Source organism: Scomber scombrus, chromosome 5 (genome assembly GCF_963691925.1).
Source record: "Scomber scombrus chromosome 5, fScoSco1.1, whole genome shotgun sequence".
NCBI classification, from domain to species: Eukaryota; Metazoa; Chordata; class Actinopteri; order Scombriformes; family Scombridae; genus Scomber; species Scomber scombrus.
Window position 1 is genome coordinate 24,795,180 of NC_084974.1, and position 20,511 is coordinate 24,815,690.

Sequence of the window (20,511 nt, forward strand, 5' to 3'; positions counted from 1 at the left end):
GGCAACAATTTTGTACAGAGACTAATTATGAGTCGATACTGTGAAATGCCCAAATATGAACAGTATGTAAGGGTCAAGTGAGCTATATTTGGGTGTGTGTGTGCACGTAATTCTTGTGTCTCCTAAGCACATTCCTGTTCAAGGAGTGGTGTATGTGTGTGTGTGTGTGTTATAAAGGTGTAAAGTTACAGTAGTGTTACCTCACATGCATGATGTTGTTATTTTTCTGTGTGTGCGCGTGTGTGTTGTCATGTTTTTGTCATTGCTTGAGTTTCCCCTCTTTTTAAATGAATAATATCTATCTGAACCTTGACCTTTGACCCCCCCCCCCCCATAGCCCCAGTTTAGAGATCAGAGTTGAAAGACCGTCGGGGTCACACCGATGTGTTTTAGAAAGCAGAGATCAAACAGCTGACCCCACTAGACCCCATTAGGCTCCCTCTTCTTCTTCTTTTCCACACTGGTGGAGCAGTAAAGCAGCAATAAGACAGTTGTATATCTGCCATAAGAGGAGAAATGTTGGACAACTTAAACACTTCCAGACATGCTCACAGTTTCTCCAGGACAAAAACAACAAAGATTTTTGCGCCCTGGAGAACTGAACGGTCGTCACGCACCCTCTGTTCAGCTTTTGGGAGCGATTCATCTGCACCAAACTTTCAAAATGTTCAGTTAAAGTATAAAGGGGAACGATGGAAACCAATTAGGCCTCTTTTGCAGCGATAATGTTCTGACCAGACAGGTTAACAAAATGATTACTGTTACAAATTGAGAACATTGTAATTTTAACACGTTATAATTTCCATTTCCTCCACAAAATTGGCACCTTTATTCTGTTGATGAGCTCATCAGAGTTGGAGTCACCATTTAAAGCCGTGGTTGGCATTTAAAAACTTGTCTATAGCACTACAGCTGTTAGTCTTTGCATAAGAAACAGAAAAAAAAACTCTGACCTGACTCCCTGTTCATCTAAATCTGGGCTCATCAACTTTTAACAATCTTGTAACTTTGATTTCATTGATGTGATATTAAAACATCACAGAGCAACGGGTCAGAAATCACGAGTGAGCCCGGCTCCAGTTTGTAATCATATTAAAAGATTTCCTGGTATTAAAAGTAAAAGCTTATACTTATTGAGCCAAAAGCAGTTTTAAAACATCATCAACATTATTATATTTAAGAATTAAACAGTAACAGGCCAGAGATCAGTTTAGAGTTTAGGAAAATGATCATACATGGGTCATAAGTAAGAGGACAAATGGGCGTGATTGTGTTATTTCATAAAATGTTAATTATTGACCAAATAATTGCTGACTTAGTTATATGATGCATGAGAGGGGGTAACTAAGTTTTTCAGCATAAATAGGACAATATAATAGGATTAAATAAAAATGTCCCAGCATTGAAAACAAAAGCATAGCTGATCAATAAGCTAAAGGCTGTAATAGAAAGCTATAACAGCCCAAGTTGTGCAATCTTCAGATAGGCTTCTCAATGTGTCCATAATTTCATTGGTCTGATTTATTCACATTTTTAACTCATTTTTATCACTTTGTTTCTCTTTTCATGTGGATGCAGCAACTAGTGATCTCTCTTCAAATGAGCGAGCCAGCCAATCATGCTTGTCGTGATGATTAACATGACTCTTATTCATCATCACAGCTGGCTAAAAAGAGGTCATGAGAGAAGATAGATCCATACTTTATTATCCTGATCATGTCTGGAAGTGAGTTAAAATGAGAGTCTAGACTGATTACAACGATTAAGTGTCAAAAAATGATTAAAATGATCTTACATTATAGGACGTTTGGCATTATTGACTATTGTACATCTTTACGTTGGTTATGCAATCAAATTAGAGGACAAGAGCACAAGGTCCGTTCCTCAAATGTAAACCCTCTTAACCCTCAGATCCAGCTTTGTTTTCCTCTGCGCCGCGCAGCCTTCAGCTTGTTGTGTGTGTCCTCAGCTCAGGTCAGAAATCCTCTCATGTGAATCATCTGGTCTGATCTGTGTAGCCAACACAGAGCGGCCACATGGACAGGTTTAACAGGCTTCGCAGGCACGCATCCCACTCTTGTTTCTCTCAAGGAATTGGGGTCAGATTTGCTTTTAATTTGGCCGAGTTAGGAAACTGGAACTCTTTTGACATGAAAGATGCTTAAAACTTTATGATGAGTGATAATTAAGTTTGCATTTTATATGGCATTACTCATTTACAAGCTGACTATAATTTTGTAGAAGGGAAGTAATGGTCAGAACATGTTACCTGTTTAACATGCTATACCTGATGTTGACACCAAAGTGGGGAACTGTGTGCATTTGGCTCAATAAACATGTTGTGCATTGACAAGAAGTGTATGTAGTAGGATGAAGAAGGAAGTGTGAGAGAAATCTTGAGTTGTTGTAGCTTCTCTGCTTTAGTGTCCAGCCTGCTCCAGTCTTTATCTGGGGTGTGTGTGTGAGAATGTGAGGAGAAGAAGTATGTCCAGATTCCTGTGTGTGTGTACAGCAGCACCACACATTGTTGTCACTGAATGACATAAGGATTGTCAGAAGAACACTGTTCCCCTGATACATTAAAAAAACAGACCTGACATAATTCAACGAAGCAGAAGTTAAATTCTTCCTCATCGTCACAGACTGAGAACAGCCTGACTGGCAGCTGAACTGTCTCTCTACAGCCTGCAGGATGAATTCAAACCGTGCCTAGTATCAATTTTGAAGATCTGAACTCGGTGGAACGGAATGAAAGAACATCAGCTATAAAAAAGTATTTAAAATCAGCAGAGTGTTGTGTTGTACAGAGCATGAGGTGTTCAGGGTGTCTGCATGTCTCAACCTGTACAACCTACAGCGTGTACACAGTTTTACACTCAGACTCTCCTTGTCACCACTCCCACAGACACCAATCCTGTTGGAACACGGCCGACTCACCACAGCATTATTTGTAAAGCTCTCATACACTTACCTCTTACATCCAAAGCTTCCCCTCCTCCAGAAAAGGGTGAGGCTGCTTGACCCAGCGATAATTGAGTATCACAATTAACTACATAAGATAAGGCACCTACAGTATAAGAAGAGGTGGAAGACTTGCTCTTACTGCTCCTTTTAATTTACTGACATCATTTTGACCTTTCAATAATTGTTTTTAGAGCACTTCTATAGTTTTTCCATTAGAGATATTCAACATGTTCATTAGAGAAATGGTCCACTTCCCATTAGAGCAGGGCGATATGGATAAAATCAAATAAATGTTATATTTAGTACTTTCAGACAACTAAGTTATTAAATGATGATAATGATACATTTTTGCCTATAGTACCACAGTACTGATGTTAAGTTGTTAAGATCAGAAAGTGGAAGTCTTGTTCGGTGGCAGTGATTGTTGTTTGAATCAGTGACATTGAAGGGTGTAGTTACTGATTGTCTTCTGTTGCTGCTCGACTAAGCTAGAAGTTCCTGTCATTGCAGCGCCACTTCCTGTCGCATTTAAACTGTTAGCATTGTGTGTGTGTGTGTGTGTGTGTGTGTGGTAGAGGAGGGGGGTGGGGGGGGGGGGGCATGCATTGTCTTTCCGCTCCACTCTGCTGCCCCCCAACTTTGTCTGTATGTCTGTTTGTTTATGTGTGTGTGTGTGTGTTGGGGGAGAGGAGTTTGGTATGGGGTGGTCTGGGGGAGGGTCACACACACATACACACACACACATACATAGAGAGAGAGAGCGAGGTAGAGCGAGTAGACCGAGGGCGAGCACGGGGGCTGAAGGGTGCTATTATCCACAAGGCTCAATGGCCGCTTTGTGCCGGTGGCCGCAGCAGGACGGTGGGGAGAGGGGCAGGGCGGCGAGCAGCACCCCGTCATAATGTTTTGAACGCACAGTGCAGGAGAGAAAGAGAGAGGGGGGGCATGGGGGGGCAGTGAAAGGGTGGATTAATACTTGTTTACATCATTCAGTTTTCTACAGTCTTCAAAGTTGTTTTCTTTCTTTTTTATTATCAATTCATCTTTATTGTTTTCTTGAGTCGTTAAGTCTGTAAAATGTCAGTAAAGGTCATAAAAAATTCAGATTTATTTAATATACAAAGATGTACAACTGAGAAAATTTGCAGTAAATATTCCTCATTGATTTTGATAATAACTGAAGACAATACAACATTAATTTTTAAAGCGTTTGTATCATATTGGCAGCAACACTTTATGACTATCTTATAACAAGTCAGTTTTATGAGTCATATAGAGATGGATGACGTGTCTCCGCTTCTTACCGCTATGCAGAAATGCTTGTGTGAAATCATTTGGAGCCAGAGTGTGTGCAGTAGTCTCCTCAGCCATCCTGCTACCTCAAACACCCCATAACCTTTTTTTATATCATTAAATAACTCATTTGAAAAATGTGCACTTAATAGAAATATCAGATCTAAAATGACAGAAAACATCTTTGGGAAAAACTTGTTTAATGTATACTTAGAGTTTAAAAATTTTGCTCATGTGCAATCTGCTAACATGGAAAAGGGGGGATTTACGACCTATACTGCAGCCAGCCATCAGGGGGCAATCGATGCGTTTTTGGCTTCACTTTTGAGGAGCTGTCATGACGAATATACAGTCGATGACGTTCCTGCTGGGAAAATATTCCTCTTCACTTCTCTCACCTTCTCCTTCCTCCCTTTTTTCTCTCTTCCTGTCACAGTAAAATACTTTCTCACTTAAAACTATGCAGACACGTCAGCTGTAATGCACTCATGTTGATTGAGACACACTTACGGAGTGCTGTAATCGATGTTATCATCTCTCTTGAAATCTTAAAATTCTTCCTAACACTGGACATTTTTAAAACTCCCAAATGGAGCAATGAGTGATGGCAGCTCTAACTGAGAATGTGCGGGGCCAGACCTTGGAACATGTATTTTGGGTCACTTGGCATTTTTAAGCATTTCCCACTGAAGTGCGGAAACTGACTTGCTTTTTTTTTGACACAAAGATTGATGACGTGCCATATCTGAGATTTTTGGAGCGTGGCGTCACAGAGCTCGTAGAAAGAGCGCCAGCCCTCTCCGCAGTCCCGTGCCTACCTCGGTGCCACGAGCTTCTTCAAAATAGAAATGATTCAAAACACATTTCTGAAGAATGTGGGCTAACCAGAAGCGCAGGAACACAGATTCCAACCGGCTGTGTGTGTGTGTGTGTGTGTGTGTGTGTTATTTGTGCTGGTGTGGTCCTCCCAGATGCCTGACACCAGTCTCATCTTAAATTACAGATATCACAGATGTAGTTCAGTTTGATTTTTGTCTGGTTTATAGATAGCTGAGTAGGTGTTTATGTCGGGTTTCCGGGATTAGTGGCAGCGTTTCTGATCTTGTGGCTTCTCGATGCCAGTATGGGACAAACTGTGGCAGCTTCCTTGATGACAGACAAATGTGTGTGTGTGTGTGGGGCGGAGGCTGATGAGGCTGGATTTGTTTACTCTCATTCTGTCCACGGTTGATATGATTTCAGAGCTCGTGGTAGAAAAAATGTCAAGAAGGAGCGAGGCAGGAAAATGATGCAAACTCATGAAACAAGCAAACCGAAGGAAGACGGAGTTTCTTGACATTTATTGCCAAGATGAAAATAAGTACAATGCACAGTTATCTGAGGACTTTGATGTTTATTTGAAACTAAACCGTATCACCAAAAGTATGCATCGCAGTGTTCGTCATTTAACCGCCAACTTCACATTTTAGTGACAGATGGTTTAAATTGTTCCTTGGGGTCAATAGTAATTCTTATTTTTAGGTATTGTGTTCCAATGTCTTTCTCCTTCCTTTTTTTCCCCCCTGCTGCTTCCTGTCATATCAAAGCAATTCCAGACCTCCCTTTCCCGCCCATTGAATTTCATTTTCTTTTCATTTTTTAATTCAAAGTGGTTTATTGTATCATAAAAAGCTGGACAAACATTGTGGCCCGGTCTCTGACTTATCACCGTTTGTGTGTCCTGTCTCTGTCTCTCTTGTGCAGACGTTCACAGCGTGGTGTAACTCCCACCTGCGGAAGGCCGGCACTCAGATCGAAAACATCGAGGAGGACTTCAGGGATGGGCTCAAACTCATGCTGCTGCTGGAGGTCATCTCAGGTAACTCATCTACACCACCTCGCGGCGTCGGGGTCACCAGAAAATGAATAAGTTAAACGTCTTGATTAAATTAAAACAGCTGTAATATCTGATTATTTTTGAAATGTTCCACATGGGAGCCGCAGTGAAATCCATCCAGCCCCACCGCACTAAAACACACACACACACACACACAGGCTCATTCGTCACCGAGCTGCGGCCTCATTTGGTTTCTCTGAGTTGTCAATCAGAGTGAAAAATGTTTTCGAATGGGGGAAGATCCACATCATATCTGTCCATTCCAGGGTGTGGTTACTCACTCCTAGTTTCCAACCTCAGTATGGATCACTAACATTAAAAAAATCACGGGAATACCCTTCTGTTCATCTGTCATTGTTTATGACAGCTTTCCCTTCGAGGTTTCTCATATTTAATTGGTAGGTTGTAGCAGGAAAAACTTCCTATTGGCGCAGTGGATGCTCATTTGAACTGCTGTCATCCCATAATGAAATTTGGAATCGCCAGTGGCTTCCTTTTTCACATTCACTTCGCTTTTTGGCTGCAGCGAGTGACGCCAACATTGCTGCTGTAACTTTAACTGTCCTGACTGACTGTCGTTCTGCTGAGCCTGTGGAAACATGCTCTGCTCCTGCCACCAAGGGAGCTTATTCACTCACTTTTGTTTGTCCCCTTGTGTGTGTGTGCGTGTGTGTGTGTGTGTGTTTATGTGCACAGGCGAACGGTTACCCAAGCCCGAGCGAGGAAAGATGAGAGTCCACAAGATCAACAACGTGAATAAAGCTCTGGACTTCATCGCCAGCAAGGGTGTCAAACTTGTCTCCATTGGAGCAGAGGGTAAACATGCACACATACATATATATAACAAGATGCACATTACACTAAACACACCAATGTGATTGATTTTTGTCCTAGTAAACATCATCTAGGAGGATTTGTTGTGATGAGCTGTAATTTAGTAGAGAACTGTGCAGCGCTAAAAATCTAATGAGGTGAATTAAACTCTTTCTCATGAGCTGCAGAGTCCTTAAAACACCCAAAAGCACCAATGAAACCACTGTCCCATTCATCCATCTTAATCCTTCTTATGTCTATTACCCAAAGACTTAAAAGGCGAGTTTAAAAATCCACAGATACAGTAAATGACCTTCAGAGCACAGTGTAACCTGAGCACCAAGTGCTGAGATTAAAAGCTCAGCAATCAGTTTTTGTAATCACAGCAAAATGGACAGAAATGTTAAGCTTTTATTTATTGACTTTATCGCAGTTTTAATTGACTTATGAACAACATCAGATTTAGCCGTTATGAAACTGGCAGTAAATACCTTCCTGTCTGACTCGCCTCCTTACTGCTGATTGGCTCTGAGTTTAGTTAAGAGAGAGGACAAAGGTCGAGGGCTGGGCCATTATATCACACTGAGAAACATCCTTGTCTCTCTGTGTGTGTGTGTGTGTGTGTGTGTGTGTGTGTGTGTGTGTGTGTGTGTGTGTGTGTGTGCGTGTGCGTGTGCGTGTGTGTGTGTGTTCTGTTTTCATACATTGAAAACACTACTAGGCAGCTCAATAAGCTCAACATTCAGCGCATATTCTGCATGTTGTGAACACACACACACACTCTCTCTGTTTCTGCTCATCTATAAAAGCAACCCACTAAAAGTCATCTACTGGAAACTGGAGAGGGAGAAAAATGCCAACAGAAGATGGAGGAGGAAAACTGGAAGGCCACTTTTTTTCCAGTCAGAGATTATTTATTATTTAACTGACATGTTCTGGTTACCAGACCTCCATTTGATCTTCAAGGACTTCAGTTGTAAACTTTAGTGTAATGTTAAAGTATCAGTTTTGATGTCAAGGAAAGTAATGTTAACTCTGAGCAGAAAGATTTTATCTTTTATTTTAAATTCATCACAAATTTATATATAAAGCACATAAAAAAACAACCCATGTTCACCAAAGTGCAAAGACCAGAGCATGTAGCTGAAATGACAAACATAAGATAGAGACATAAGCAACAAGGCACACAATTTATAGGCACAAATAGACAACACATGGACATAAACACAGGCCAAAAGTCAGCCACATCAGGAGGATTCAAATACTAGTGAATGAAAGTAAAGTATTAAATCTGGACATAAAGGATCTGTCATAAACTTTAGTAGAAATGAACCAAACAGAACCAGAATCACCTGAACGTTAAAGGTTAGATATCAAACACGAAGAATGTCAGCAGGAGAATGAAAGCGATGCAGAACAAATTCACAGGTGAGAGCTTGACGGCGAGCGTGATTTAATAAACTGGAAGCCGAAGCAGGTGAAAGTATGATGAAAGATAAATAGTATTTTAGTATGTTTTGAAACTATGAGTGGAATCTGACCCAAACTACATTCCTTGTCGCTAACACATCATCGCACATAACTTACTGTGCTGTTGTGTGTCAGTGTGTGTGTTCATTAACCTATCAAATATGTGTGGATCGTTGTGTGAAACCTGTTAGATAATGCTATTTGTAAAACCTTTAGGCTTTGACGTACTCTCCTGTAAATACTTTCACTGAGTTAAAGGAATTTGTCACAGAAACAATGTCATTAGCTGAAGCTCTGCTGCTAAAAATCAAAGGTACAGAGCATAAAGTCAGTAAACTTTTATATAAATGTGCTTAATGGAAAGTTATTTGTTCTTTTTTTTATTGCATAAATACCGATAAATATGCATCTGATGCATTAAACAATGCTTAGGGGTTTTTCAACTGTCAGCATTTTTATTAGTTTATACTTTTTTTAATTTAGGACTGAATTTGTCACAGTTACAATGTCATTAGCTGAGGCTCTGCTGCTTATAATCAAAGGTGCACAACAAAACATTGTTGTTTTTACGGCTTACATCTTAACAGAGCACAAATAGATATTATAGAAATCTCCCCAATAGATGCATAAATACCAATAAACAATGCTCAGGTGTGTCTCAACTGCCTGCATTTTATTCCTACTATTTGTTGTATAAGAGAAATCATTGGTAAAGCATTACATTCTCCCAGGAAATAGTGGCGATTTGGCCGCTATTGGACATTAAGTGTAGTTGTGTGTGGGTGTGTTGGCATTATTAAATGAAATAGCAGATGTAAGAGTGTTAAAAGAAAACATCAGTGATAGATAATATTTATATTAATGGTGGCTTTAAATGCAACAAAACTAACTGTGTGTGTGTTGTGTAGAAATCGTGGACGGAAACGCCAAGATGACCCTGGGAATGATCTGGACCATCATCCTCCGCTTCGCCATCCAGGACATCTCTGTAGAAGGTACGACTCCCACGAACATGCTCAAAACTGGAAGAGGAGAACATTGCTGAAGGGCACTGAGGCAGCTCCCCTCCCAGCTGGGTTTTTACAGGATTAATTAGCAAACATAGATCTGCAGGAATGTTCGGTGTTTACACAGATGTGCAGGTTGAGGATGCATTGGAGGGGGGGAGGGGGGGGACTACAGTGGAAGTAATACACGCACACACACACACACACACACACTCAGTTGGGTGAGTAGCAGTGGAAAACAGTTGTGGCATAGATGCGTAGATGGCTGCACATTAAGACGCTGATGACGAGAAACCACTGAGTGCTACAACCACTGTTTTAACTGATATTACTCACAGTATATGCCACAGTGTATGACTCAGAGTATAGTGCCTTTTTACCGAGAAAAAAAAGGCTACATGATAATTTCAGTTCTGTTTTCATGATTGAATAATCCGTCAATTATCTTTTCAATTGATATATTAACCCTTTAGTCTGTAAAAAGTTTTTTTTTTAAAGGTGATCAGTGGTCTAAAACCCAAAGATATTCAGTTTACAATTATATAAAACTGAGAAAAGCATCAGTTAATAAAGCTGAAACCAGAAAATATTAGTCATTTTTACATTTTCTGACAATCAACTAATTGATTCATTGACTAATAATTTCAGCCTTAAACACTCATAAACTCTAAACACTGAAAGGCTGCATCTACACTGCACCACTTCCAGTTTCCACAATGTTTTTTTATTCTTTATTTAGTGTTGATAAGTGTTAACGAGTGAATCATTTTCCCTCCTAACTGTTGCAGCCAATTGAAACTCTGTGTTGCATTAACTGCGATGGGTGTGGGCCCAAAGCATTTCGAGTAATATATTTCACTCTGATTATTTGTGACAGATAGTTTTCAGAGTTTTGTTCTGTCACATGCTGTAAACAACAACATCCACTGATTAGAATACTGCAGTTTAAATTTAGTGTGCTTCTAAACAGGCATTGAAGTATTCTTCTGTCTTCCTGTGTGTTCTTAATGGAATAAAAAATGATTCAAGCTCTCAGTGTGATGTGATGAAGAGGCATTTCTTCACTGGCTAATGTTAGACCTCTTCTGTCACTCCTGCTTCTTCTTCTTTCTTCTCCTTTGTCCTGTCTCCTTCGTCCTCTTTCCCTCCTCACAGAGACCTCTGCTAAGGAGGGTCTTCTCTTGTGGTGCCAGAGGAAGACCGCTCCCTACAAGAATGTCAATGTGCAGAACTTCCACATTAGGTAAGTAATACACACACACACACACACACACACACACACACACACACACACACACACACACACACACACAGTCAACATTTTGCCAATTGTTAACACTTTTAAAGGTTAAAATTCTCTGTAATTCGATTAGAAATATTTGGCTTTTCCACCAGAATTACATTTTTTGATGTTGGAAAATCTTATAAAACAAGCGTTTATGTTTTCACGGGTCAGTAAAACTGCTCAGTGAAACTTGGCTAAAATGCATTTTATGGTTAGCAATAGTCTGCAATAAACTTTCCTTTCATGATATCATCAGTTGCATGACACATCTGACCAATGTTCAATGTTTTTTATTTTGCTGTTTTGCAGTCTCAACCAATAAACACACATCCAACACACATCCAGCCACTCTCAGTCATCATGTAGCCACACAGGGACACTTTGTGTTATTTTGTTGGGATGAGCAGATACAGTCTGAGCATGATTGAAATCTCAGTGCAGTCCAGCAATATTTTATATTCCTCAAGTAAACTGCTGTCAATCTGTAGAAAGGTCGCCCCCTGGTGGAGGAACTTGAATATAATGTTTTTTCATTCTCTAAATGAAAAAACGTGATTCTGGACAATATGTTAGTTACAGAAATGGATGCTATAGAGTTATTTAAGTTGTGCGATGACAAGTTGCAAAACCAAAAAAGGCAGAAACTGAGCAGACCCCAGACAGTCTGGACAGAAAGTGAATCTCAAGTGGAGAATATTTGGTCAACAAGATGACATCTTCACATTATCTTCACATTATCTTTTAGTCCTGTTTCCTGTTTGTAATTTTCAGTATTTAAGCTTAGTGGACCTTTTTATTCAGTCCGAGGTTCAAAATGTTGTTGTGTTTGGCCCTCTAAACGCTTAGACGATGATTTGTGGTAGTTATGATAGTAGCTTGTAGAGAAGACAAACATAGAAATCACAGACATAATTATGAGTGTGTTTAACTACCAGTTCAAACAGCCTAATGCATTATGTTTTCTCTCTTCTCTAACAGCTGGAAGGACGGCCTCGCCTTCAATGCTCTGATCCACAGACACAGACCCGAACTCATCGATTACGACAAGCTCAGAAAGGTAGACACAGATTCTTCAACTCTTATCAGCTGCACTCAAACATTCAATTTACTTATAAAGTCTCCAAATCATCAGTAAGAATAAAGAAAACCTAATCTGTTGGCCACATCTGGTTTAGTTTATTCCACCACCTCTTATCACACGCTCTCTGTAACGTTACACTTGAACTAAACTCACCCTGCCGGTATGTTTGATGTTTTCTGACTGTCTGATTGGTTGCGTAGGATGACCCAGTGACCAATCTGAACAACGCCTTCGAGGTGGCTGAGAAATACCTGGACATCCCCAAAATGTTGGACGCTGAAGGTAGGCCTGAAATTTATTCTAAGATTTGTTTGTGTCATTCATTGTTATTGTGGAGATTTGTTGACTCTGTGTTGTGTTGTGTTGTTTTTATTATTATTAAATTGTCTAAACTGCAAACTTTTTTCATTAACTGGCTGTGTTTACATGCACACAATAAGGTGACTGTTAATGATGTCAGTAGCCAGTAGTCTGAGCTAGACTAAGCTGCTTAATTTATTTTTTTTTTTTAATATTCCAGCTCCTGTGTTAATCTCATCTACATTAGTTTAGTAATCAGACTCCAGCTTTACTAAAAGCACTGAAACAGCTGTGATTCAGCCCTTGAATTGTGTTAAATTTGGCGTTGATGTAGACAAACTGTAAAGAAACGCTTTTTTAACAAATTCCTCTTTCTCAACATCTCCTGAAAGTCACAGTTTAGATTCTCATACCAATTTGAAAAACCTCATTAAATCCATGTCTGTAAATACCAGTATAATCACTTTACCTACTGTATATTGTTACTTTAGACCAGGAGCTGACTCTTAGTAATTTTAATTAAAAAATACACTGTGTCCTATCCTGGCTGTCACTACCTTTACAGCCATGTTATTGAGGTGCATGTAAATGTAGCCATTGATCTGCAAATCCACTGTTGTACTTGTTCTGTCAGATGATAACCTGTCATCCTAATATGAGCCTACTGATAGCTTTTCTTGTAAATAGTCACTCTCTTTTACAAGTTTTTCCCAGCAGACTTTTAATCTTGTTTGCTAGAAGGACCCTGTGAAGCTTGTCCAATGAACATCATTGGACACTCAAAAATTTTAGTGCATTTTAATTTAAAAATGAAAATATCCTGAAACAGCTACAACAGATTTTCCAGTTTAACTTTTACTGACTGCTTCTTTGCAGCTTTGATGAAGGAAGAAGCGCCATCATCTTCTTAGTGTTTGTAGTAAACTGAAACCGTGTACAGTGTGTGTCTGACCCTTGTATGTACATTAATATCAGTTTTGTGTCCTCCTCTTCTTTATCAGTGTACTTTGCCTGGCTGTGCCTCATGTGTTAGATCGTCCTGTCTGTTAACAGCTCCAGCAGCTTGTTGAAGTGTGTCCATGTTTGCCAGCCTGTGTAATATCTTGAGTGTGTCCCTACACGTGTGTCCTGTTGTTATAATCACATGTCCTCTGTCATGCCTGTACATGTTTGTCATCCTCCTCCACTTCATAGACATTGTGAACACTGCTCGTCCAGATGAGAAAGCCATTATGACTTATGTGTCCAGTTTCTACCATGCCTTCTCTGGAGCGCAGAAGGTACCCTCTCGACCTTTAACCCCCTGTTACTAACACGTGCTCCTTCCTTTCCAAGCATGGCCTCGCTCTCTCTCGACAGCGCTGCTAAGCAGTGGACCGCGACAAAGACACAGGATCGGTTGGGACACAAACACACACACAAATGCACAAACTCACACATAATAACACAGATTTAAAAGAACTATGCCGGTGAAAGCAGTGCCGTCATTGGATGAGACTGCAGACTGTAGCTGATCTTTTAAGTGGTGTAATTCATAAAAATTAAAGTTATTTAGATAATGATTGATAGTATTTGTTCATTACAGCCGCTACCATGAACAGCTGCAGTCGGAGCCTATGTTCTGTCCACTTGATACAGATGTTTGTGAGGTTTTCTGTCTCTGCTTGCTTTATTTGGAAGAGTTTTAGATTCCAGAAGACATAAAATGATTCACTAAAAAAGAAAGAAATCACCTGCTCAGATGAAAACCTGTAGACAGTGGCCTTTCTGTGGAATGTATTAGAGGAGCATAAGTTACATGTATGTCACTGTTTATCCTACTTTCAAAAAGCACGTAGAATAAAATGTGATTCTGGATGTGGAGGAAACATCATGAACTCTTAAACTGTATTGGAGACATTAAAGCATTTCATGAGAATTATGAAGGAGAAGAAATTTTGCTCCTTTAAATCATATTGAACTATATAATCAGGCCCAATATTTGTAATAATTAAGATTGCATTTGAAGAGCAGTGTTAATAAATAAAGATAGCTGCAGTTCTCTATGCATCTTGTTCAGTATACAGGCAGCAAAGTGTTTGTTATCTGAATTTTATTTATCCTTCTCCTTTAATTCTCCTCCTCTTATTCCTCCTCCTCTTTTCTTTCTATGCTCCCTTCATTCTTTCTCTCATTCTCTTCCTCTTATTTTTCCTCCCTCTTATTTCTCCTCTACCCCTCCCTGTAGGCCTCTGACAGGAAGCCACTGGATGGGTCTCTTGTTTTTTTACTCTCTGTCTAATTAATTTTCTGGCTCATTCAGAACTTGTTTGTGTGCTGCTGCTGCAGTCTCAGGAGGCGTGCGTGCGTGTGTGTGTGTGAACTTGTTCCATGTACTTCTTGTTCTCATTCTACTTCTTCCATTATTTACACAAAATAAGTGCAGAGACAGTTTTTATTTGTAACCAACTTCATTACAAACAAAATCTTTATATCTCCAGACTCATTGCTTTCACCAGCATTACACTTTGTTTATCTACGTCATCATTTATTTAGTCGTGTCTGCCCTAAGGGAAGAGTTTATTCAACATCTACTGTTTTTGGTTTTGGTTTGATTTGGGTTACTCGGTCATGTGAGAGTCATAACCATTAAATGTGATTTTAGATCAAATAACTGAACCTGAAAACGTTCATCTGAGCAATCTTCCAACAGCAGTGAATTATTTTCCAAAGTAGTTCATTCGAGTTCAAACTCAACTTGTCAGCACCTCCTGCTGTATGTGTGTTTTCATGTTTTGTGAGTTTTAAGCACATGTGATGAATCAGCTGAATGAATCCACACTGCAGTTTGTCTTCAGTTAGTAATGTCATGTGAGGATTTTCAATGATTACATTTATGACTTGGACCAATTATTGCATTATTGCCTTATGATTCTATCAATTATTTGTGATTTTACTATTTTGGACTATTAAAAAAAAGTGAAAAGGTAGAATTACACAGACCAAAACCCAAAGATTTACAGAGCATAGTAGCAAATCCTCACAGTAGAGAAGCTGAAATTGGATTATTCTTGATTTTACTTGATAAATGACTCAAACAAATGATAGATTATAAAAAATGTTGATTCATTTTCTGTTAATCGACTCATCAGTTAATCAGCTTATCTGTAGTTATTTCACTCCAAACCAACTACGCTGCATTTCACTGCAGGAACAGGACAAAGCCTTTTAGTTTCAGACCTCAGTGGGGTTGTTTCTTGCAACCAGATGTGTAATTGCATCATTCTCACCTGCCAAATAAACCAAACTAAACCAAAGCAGCCTACTACAGAAATTGAATAAACTGCTTCATGTAAGTGCAGCCAGACACAGAGTCTGTGATCACAGGTTTGAGGTTTATCTGTGTCTTTGTGTCCCAACCTGGACCTTGTGGCTCCATTGTCCCTCATCTCTCTTCAAGAAGACGCATATCTCTACTAACCACCTTGCCCTCTCCCCCTCTCTTCACATCCCAACCCCCTGGTGTCAGTGTGGGGCGTTGGCAGTGGTAACAGGTGGAAGCTTGAAGCTGTGGACGCCCACTCAACTCTCCCAAAACTGGCCTTGCTCTCACATCCTGCTGGGAGTGAGGATCATGTAGCTTTGGGTAGCTTTAGCTTCACTCCTTCTTTCTCTCTCTCTCTTTATTTTTTTACCTTCTCTGTCCTGCGGGTGCTGGGTGATGCGCAGACATCGTGGGTACGCTGAGGCCGGATGAGAAAGCCATTATGACCTATGTATCTTGCTTCTATCACGCCTTCTCTGGTGCTCAGAAGGTGAGCTCCTCACGCTTCAGACTCACATCAACACGCCTCTGCAGCAAAACAAACAAACAAACAGAAAAAAACACCATGAGGGTTCCCACTGGTCAAGATATGAGGTTTCAGAGCATTGTGTAGTTTTATGTGTTGTAAACATGCAGGGAGGTGAGGTTTATTCCAGACAGTGAAAGAAAGGGATTTTAATGTTCAAGTGTATTAAATAAATAGCCCAAAATGGGTCAAAGCACAGGAATATACTGGTATTGGAAGAAGGTTTTTATGCATTATTTTATTTCTGCTCAGTGGAGCTAACTATAGAGGAAATCAGATTGTTTACAATTCCTCAACAGTTACAGTTTTGTGGTCGTAGCAACATTTCAACAAGCTTTACAGTTTTTGGAGTGTTTACAAAGTCAGGACCACGATGGGAACCCTGCAAAATAAACACTTTCTGATGCTTCTGTTTCTGTGCTTTGGACATCAACCGTGTTCCCCCACCCCCTAAAAGTGATTAACTTTATGGTCTGGACTAGAATTCCCAAAGTCATGTCGGCAAGTTGTGACCAGTAGAGATTCTTCTGCTGAATAAACGCCATGTTATTACTTCAGTTAACTCTGCTCTAGGCGTTGTTGGTGTCAGTTTGCGATCTTTGGGTTTTTCACTGAGATCATGAATGACCCAGCTGGATAACTGAAGGCGCGCTCCAGAAAAGTTACAGCAATGTGTATTTCTCTAGTGGAAAACAATAAAACATGAAATATTATAGCGCTGATGTGGTTTTGGGAAACCAGACCTGTTTTGGTTTATTACTGTGGGAAACACTGGTTGAGGTCACTCTAGTTTCTCTTCAGCTACAGTATTAACACTTTCCAACTCTAAATGTGTTTCAATGAATTTTTATGTTTTGTTTTGTTTTTTTCAATTTAAAAAAAAATTGTTTTATTCTATTCTGTTATTTGCTATATGGAATACATTAGTTAAGTTTAAACCCAAAGCGAAATATTTAAACCCCCAAGATGATGAATGCTTGTCCAGGAAGTCTTAAATCCGCTTGTCAAAGTCTGTCTACTGTTCTTCTTTTATTCCAGTGGTACAGTAGTGTAATATCCTAGGCAGACCCACTGATGTGGACTACAACGCTACATGAACCTGTAACTTGATGTATGGATTGACTCCTGAGTTGTGACAGGAAACGCATGGAGCTTTAAAACAGTGACTGTGGCACATTGAACTAACCATCAACAGCTGCAAGCATGTTTTTATTTAGTCATATAAAGCTGTTGGTTTTAGTGTTTTTTAATCTTTTTTGCACTCTTTTAAGTAATGTGTGCCTTTAAAAAAAATAATAATAATAATTATATGAGCCTGGCCTTGTGCTTACATTTATTCCAGTTCACTGCTTGTGTGTGGAGTGTGCTCGCACAAATTAAGAGAGTAAAAACATTTAATTATAACAGTTATAATGAAATGAAAAGCCCATGTTGAGCTACTAATAAGAAGTCATGTACACTTATGTTAGGTTTATTTTTTTAGTGACTTTAATTTGCAGCATTTTGTTTTAAATATGTAAACACAGTGAATGTTCTCACTAAGCTTTAGGCACAGTGAGTGGACTCTGTGGCACAGTGTTTTTATCCAATCACTGTGAGCACTACTCATCACCCTGTTTCTTGATAGGCTGAGACAGCCGCCAATCGTATCTGCAAAGTGCTGGCTGTCAACCAGGAGAACGAGCACCTGATGGAGGACTACGAGAAACTGGCCAGTGATGTGAGTACAAAACAGATTATAGATTAACACAGTCTTTCAGCATGTTTACACCTTTTGCATTTTAGATTCTTGGTGCTCCATATATTAATTTAACTGACTATTACATTACATAATCTAAGTGTCAGATGATCCTTGGCCTACATTTTCCAGGGATAACAACTTGATTATTTTCCTGACTGTTTTCTCCTCCTCTTTGCCTCTGCCTCCAGCTGCTGGAGTGGATCCGTCGAACAATCCCCTGGCTGGAGAACCGAACCCCAGAGAAAACCATGGCTGAGATGCAGCAGAAACTGGAGGACTTCAGAGACTACCGCCGTGTCCACAAACCACCCAAGGTTCAGAATAACTTCTGCAGTGCTTTCTGTTCCCAAAAATATGCAGGGCAATGTTGGAAAATAGTTGTTAACTTCTGTTTTGTGGTTAGCCTGCAGCTATGTTGGGATTTATTCCCTGATAGTGCGTTTCAGTGTGTTTTATATGTCTTTACACTATCACTGAACCGACTTGTGTTCCTGTGTGCAGGTCCAGGAGAAATGTCAGCTGGAGATCAACTTCAACACTCTGCAGACTAAACTGAGACTCAGCAACAGACCTGCCTTCATGCCATCAGAGGGACGCATGGTTTCTGTAAGTATGCAGACATACTGTCTTTCTAACTCTTTTTATGAGTTTTTTTTCTCGTAAATTTGTGACTTTATAATGTCAGAGAATATCCGACTTTTTCTGTCCTAAATTCGTGACCTATGTCGGAGAATATCCAAGATAGTTTTTTGTCGTAAATTTATGACTTTAATTTTTTCCTCGAAATAGTCCCTCACACACAGTACATTTTTTTAAAATGTAAAGCCCTAATACGCCAAGATTTTTGTTAAATTTGAAAGATTTTTCTCTCCATTTTCCTCTCTTTCTTATATCTTGTCACATAAAAAGTGATGCCACACCTGTCATGTTGATAAACCACAACATGCTTAGTGCATTTTAACATTTTGTCTGAAGTCTTAAGATTCAGAAAGTTGCCTTTTATTGTCACATACTGAAATAAAATAGCCTTGGACAGCTTCAAGTTAATCTTTTCCTGAACTACACAGGCAAAAAAAATGGTACCATAATGTAACTTATAATGAAGGATTTGTATCAGTGATTTCTGTCGGTTGCCCTCAGGACATTAACGGATCGTGGCACACTCTGGAGGGAGCAGAAAAAGGCTACGAGGAGTGGCTTCTCAACGAGATCAGACGTCTGGAGAGACTCGATCACCTGGCTGAGAAATTCCGCCAGAAGGCGGCCATCCATGAATCCTGGACTGATGGTATATAAATGTTTTCACACAAACACACACACAGATATTTATACAGGATGAACAATGTGTTGAATTGTGTGTCTTCTATCAAGTTGGATCATCTTTTTGCAAAAATCGCGCCTCAATTTCAAGATGAGAGAATGCTTAAACAGTCCTCAACATCATTTAACTGCACTTTATTGTTAATGTTAATTCAATAAATCAATAAATATAGATCTTTTTAAATGTGTATGCATGCAGGTAAGGAAGCCATGCTGACCCAGAAAGACTACGAGACCGCCTCTCTGTCAGAAGTCAAGGCGTTGCTACGGAAACATGAGGCCTTTGAGAGCGACCTGGCAGCCCATCAAGACAGAGTGGAGCAGATCGCCGCCATCGCACAAGAACTGAAGTAAGGAGGGAAGAAGAGATGTGGAGTAATGAACAATCTGTGAACCTGAAAGGACACAAACCCACAGCAGGTCGAACATAGACATTCCAGTTAAACTGTACAGCATAATTTTATAGAAATACATTTAATTTGTGTTGCATAAAGGTGCCTTACATGGAGATAAACCATTACAGAAATCGAGTATTAGAGTGCAAGTGTGTGTATGTGTGTTTTAGGTTGTTTTACTTGTCAACGAGGTGCGCACTGTATGGCACATAGAGTACATTCACTTCAAGTTTTGGAGCTTTGACTATGTTTGTCATAGACATCCAACATTATAACAGTATATAAATAACAGAAATCAGAAAAAGCATCATATATCAGCTTTAAAACCAAAGAAAATAACAACACTAGAAAGTTTTCTGATTGTCAAGTTGGCTCATTTTCACCTGAAACCTGAAATCTTGATGGACTCACGAAAGGCCAAATGGAAAAAATTAGATAAAAGTCACTTCTTTTTTTTTGCTTTCTTGGCAACAAATTCAGCAGGTAAGATCTTGGATAGAACACCATTTTTTAAATGCATAGAGAAGCAAATCCCAAAGAACCTGCCAGAGACATTTATGTACACAGATCGATCTCAATTTCTCTTTAAAAAGCTTCCCTCACCCAATGCCACAGCGATCATTAGCGCAGCCGCACCATAGTATATCATAATAGATCATTTCTGTTATTTAGTTATGCTTCAGAGATTAATTCTGCTCTTCTCTGCACTGCACGTTTTTTACAGCGAGCTGGACTACTACGACTCTCCCAGCGTCAACACTCGCTGTCAGAAGATCTGCGATCAGTGGGACAGCCTGGGAGCCCTCACCCAGAGCCGCAGGGAGTCACTGGAGGTATGACTGATGAATCATGTCATATCATATGAGTGTGTGATACCTGGGTCTCTGATCAACCTCACATGGTTTAATTAAATGACTCATGATATCAGAGTTTATGTTAAGAATCCTGACTAACTCTCTGTCTGTCTTCTTGCAAACAGAGGACAGAGAAGCAGCTGGAGTCGATAGATGAGCTCTACCTGGAGTACGCCAAGAGGGCGGCACCCTTCAACAACTGGATGGAGGGAGCTATGGAGGACCTGCAGGACATGTTCATTGTCCACAACATTGAGGAGATCCAGGTAACTGCACAGTGTG

The 20,511-nt window shown here is 39.8% G+C and overlaps 1 protein-coding gene across 2 annotated transcripts in view; it reads left to right on the plus strand.

Annotated features, from left to right (window-relative positions):
• actn4 (actinin, alpha 4) overlaps positions 1-20,511 on the plus strand; it is a 61,885-nt gene that overhangs the window by 31,495 nt on the left and 9,879 nt on the right. Inside the window, exons 2-15 of one of the 2 annotated variants that reach the window (XM_062419044.1) lie at positions 6,001-6,115; positions 6,830-6,949; positions 9,325-9,411; positions 10,579-10,666; positions 11,687-11,765; positions 11,990-12,071; positions 15,798-15,883; positions 17,547-17,639; positions 17,849-17,974; positions 18,162-18,266; positions 18,801-18,948; positions 19,180-19,330; positions 20,100-20,208; positions 20,355-20,495. In XM_062419044.1, the coding sequence (XP_062275028.1) occupies positions 6,001-6,115; positions 6,830-6,949; positions 9,325-9,411; positions 10,579-10,666; positions 11,687-11,765; positions 11,990-12,071; positions 15,798-15,883; positions 17,547-17,639; positions 17,849-17,974; positions 18,162-18,266; positions 18,801-18,948; positions 19,180-19,330; positions 20,100-20,208; positions 20,355-20,495 (1,530 nt within the window). Of the gene's footprint in view, positions 1-6,000; positions 6,116-6,829; positions 6,950-9,324; positions 9,412-10,578; positions 10,667-11,686; positions 11,766-11,989; positions 12,072-13,283; positions 13,370-15,797; positions 15,884-17,546; positions 17,640-17,848; positions 17,975-18,161; positions 18,267-18,800; positions 18,949-19,179; positions 19,331-20,099; positions 20,209-20,354; positions 20,496-20,511 lie in introns of both variants that reach the window. The other variant, XM_062419043.1, reaches the window with a different exon arrangement.